General features: G+C 37.5%; 1 protein-coding gene across 1 annotated transcript; it reads left to right on the top strand.

Moving 5' to 3' along the window:
* Nucleotides 1-263: 263 nt before the first annotated feature.
* LOC141430869 (uncharacterized) lies at nt 264-2929 on the top strand. Its single transcript, XM_074091731.1, has 2 exons — nt 264-450; nt 2057-2929. Exons 1-2 carry the CDS (start codon nt 385-387, stop codon nt 2393-2395), a joined length of 405 nt encoding a protein of 134 aa, XP_073947832.1. The 5' UTR covers nt 264-384; the 3' UTR covers nt 2396-2929.
* Nucleotides 2930-3240: the final 311 nt, after the last annotated feature.

The raw sequence follows: 3240 nt of genomic DNA, 5'->3' as shown, positions 1-3240 counted from the left end.
ATATTGCTAAATGAAACAGGTTGCCAAACGTTATTCGCCGAAACATCAGTAAACCGATGACGAGTTTTATTAGACTCTATACGAGTATATAACAAATTTCCGTGCGAATTGTTATTCTTATGATATGTATGTAATTTTGTTAAAATGATCAAATATGTTTACTGTACCTTAAGCAGGCTTTCAATATACACTATGTTTGCAGATTTATCTTATCTATAAACGATTCGAACATTTTTTAGGAAATACTCACTTGGTGCTATACAGTATAGTTTATCAGCAGTTGATTCTTTAATCGATCAATGCAATGGCATTGATTCGCGCGTGTCTTGGACTTAAGCAAAAAAAAAAACAAATAATATATTTTTGTTTCATTAAAAAAAAAAAATGTCGTTCGATGTACACCCTGCGGTGTTTGCGACGGTGACTTTATTTATCGTGATTTGTGCATGGGTAAGTTTAATTTTTTTACAAGTTTTTTTAATGTAGTTTCACAGAGTTTCACCTGTCCCGTTGTCTGTCTGTCTGTCTGTCTGTAGTCAAATCTTTCAAGTTAAATTCGACCTAGTTCCAATAGTTGGATTGCCTCGCAATTTGGCATATTTATGTAAATTGTGTGAAAATACAATAATCTGGTGGTGGTATTCCGGCCTGGATCGTCTCTGCAGGACGACATACTCTTCAACAGTTACTAGCATCGACTTGAAATTTGGTATGCAAATGTAGTTTGGGTAACAATTCAAGTAAATTCGACAAAAAGTACAGTCAGCACTAAAAGTTTGTATAAAAAATGTTTTTTTTTACCAAAAACTTAGTTTTAGTACTTATAAACATGTTCAAAGTACCCAACGTACAGTCACCAGCACCAATATCTAATACAACCAAGCGAGCATATATCTTTATCTGATATGACTCTATTTTGTTGCCGGAAGGACGTGTCTGATATTTTTGTACGTTCCACTATGACAGATAATAACATTAATGTACAACCAGAATGTCAATTTCGTTCGGGACTCGTCGGCTATCCTCGTTTTCCTGAAGATTCAAATGAGAAAGAAAAAGAAACCTGATCTTTTGTTTCGATTCCCGAACGATATTAGAGAATTAGTTTAAGTGTTATCACAAAATGAGTCCGAAATATTGCGGCAAGTGGTTGGGAAAGGTAAGTTTACTGAATACTGACACTGCTGGAGACAGAATTCATCTCAGAATGAGAGGGCTGGAGTCATAGCTCCCATGCGCGCCAAGTACGGACTGGTAACTTCCCACAAATCATTGTGTAGATGTGTGCAGAATTTTTCACTATATTTTCCTTAACCCTAGAGTTAGTTAATTATGATTGTTTTTTGGAGTCTTTTTGTATTTTTTATTTCAACTCTAAATTTGTTACTACTACGGGTATCTCGTGAAATCATTTATCGAAAATACAAAATTTGGAAATTTGGAGTTGGAATAAAAAATACAAAAATACTCCAAAAAAACAATCATAATTTGATTGCTTAGTAGCGACATCTCTTGTCTGGGTGAGCTGTTAGTTCTGAAAGAGTGTACCGTCTATTGACGAAACATAGATGTCGCTAGTGCTGCTGCTTAAGTAGCATAGTAGAAATAAGCAACCTGAGATATGCATAGGAAAAATTCGTGTCTAGATTTCTGTCCAGCAGTGGTGTAGGGGTTATATCAGGCAGCACGGATTGCTGAGGACCTGGGTTCAATTCCCAGTGCTGGTCTCTTTTTCTGGTTTTTCTGTGCATCCATGTCTCAGTTTGTATTTTCGGTTTGTATTTTCGTAGAGTTTATGGTAAATAATAATATAAAATGCGTGAAATTAACACATAAATTCCCACGAGACTCTTCATGTGAGGCCTTAGGTTACCATGACTTTTGAGTGATGAGCATAAAGGATAAGATACTAAAACCACTTGATTTTTCTCCGAAGCTTGAACAGTTCTGGTCTTAAATATTTTCTATATTTATCCTCATAAATTGGCTAGAGTTTTCGCTTATATTAAAAACAACCACCCTATGCCCTGTTAACGACAGCTTTGTTTCTCACCAGGTAACGTTTGCTGTAACCTGTTATTTGAGAAGACGAGAGAACTCCGCTACTTACAAAGAAAATGATAAAATAGACGACGTTATCGATCTGACCAATGTCGTCGTTCCTCATTCCGGATCCAACTTTAAATCTAGTGACCGAGGTAATGATGGTGGCAATAGTAATGTTGAAAATGGTTGCAATGATACTGATGACGGTGCCACTGGTGGTGGTGATACTGGTGGCAGTGATACTGGAGGCGGTGGTACTGGAGGCGGTGGCTCTGATGGCGGTGATACTGGAGACTGTAATAATAGTGGTGATACTGGAGGAGGCAACAGTGAAATTAAAGGAGACTGACCAGTTTTATACGGGATTTGGACCAAATGCTGTCCAGACTGCAGCTAGACACAGTGCATTATGCTCCTAAGGCTAACACTAAACTGTACGATAAAGCGCTTTGAGATCTATCCCAGGAGTCATGAAAAAAAGATTAAAAGGAGAAGTAAATCATATTATTTGTTACGTTAATAGTGGGAGATGCCGCTCTCGTGTAGGCTTCAGCTGCCAGAGAAAATGCCAGCGATGCAATGCACAAATCATTTATCACAGATAAAAAGGCCATTAATTGATTGAGTAACAGTAGAGAAAAGTGTCAACAGTAGTACTAAACGCCATTTATTTAATCTATGTATTGGAAATCGCTTTGAAAATAATAATGTTTTTTCTAATAGAAAGTAACGCAAGGAACTCGTTAGACGTATTTTTCTCTCGGCAGAATTTGATCCAAACCCTATCAATCTTATATAAGCTGGCAAACTAACAAGTTTAATAAAAGCTGAAAAATACTGTGATCATAAAATAAGCTAATAATAATAAATTGCTACGCACAGTTCAATTTACTTTATAAACACACATCCCTAAATTACTATAATAAAGTTAAAAATAAATTTTGCAGGTGGTAGGACCTTGTGCAAGGCCCGCCTGGATTGCTACCACCATCTTGCTTCCTAATCCTGCCATGAAGCAGCAGTGCTTGCACTGTTGTGTTTCGGCGTGGAGAGTAAGACAGCCGGTGAAATTACTGGCACTTGAGGTATTCCATCTTAGGCCTCTTGGATGGCAACGCATCTGCAATACCCCTGGTGCTGCAGATGTTTATGGGCGGTAGTGATCTCTTACCATCAGGAGACCCAACTGCTCGT

Source organism: Choristoneura fumiferana, chromosome 9 (genome assembly GCF_025370935.1).
Source record: "Choristoneura fumiferana chromosome 9, NRCan_CFum_1, whole genome shotgun sequence".
Lineage (NCBI taxonomy): Eukaryota > Metazoa > Arthropoda > Insecta > Lepidoptera > Tortricidae > Choristoneura > Choristoneura fumiferana.
This window is presented reverse-complemented; position numbering and strand designations above follow the sequence as displayed.

Bases quoted from the DNA above. Each gene is read 5' to 3' on its own strand.
- LOC141430869 (XM_074091731.1), top strand. From the start codon at position 385: ATGTCGTTCGATGTACACCCTGCGGTGTTTGCGACGGTGACTTTATTT. The intron at 451-2,056 runs GTAAGTTTAATT...GTTTCTCACCAG, and splicing joins TTATCGTGATTTGTGCATGG to GTAACGTTTGCTGTAACCTG.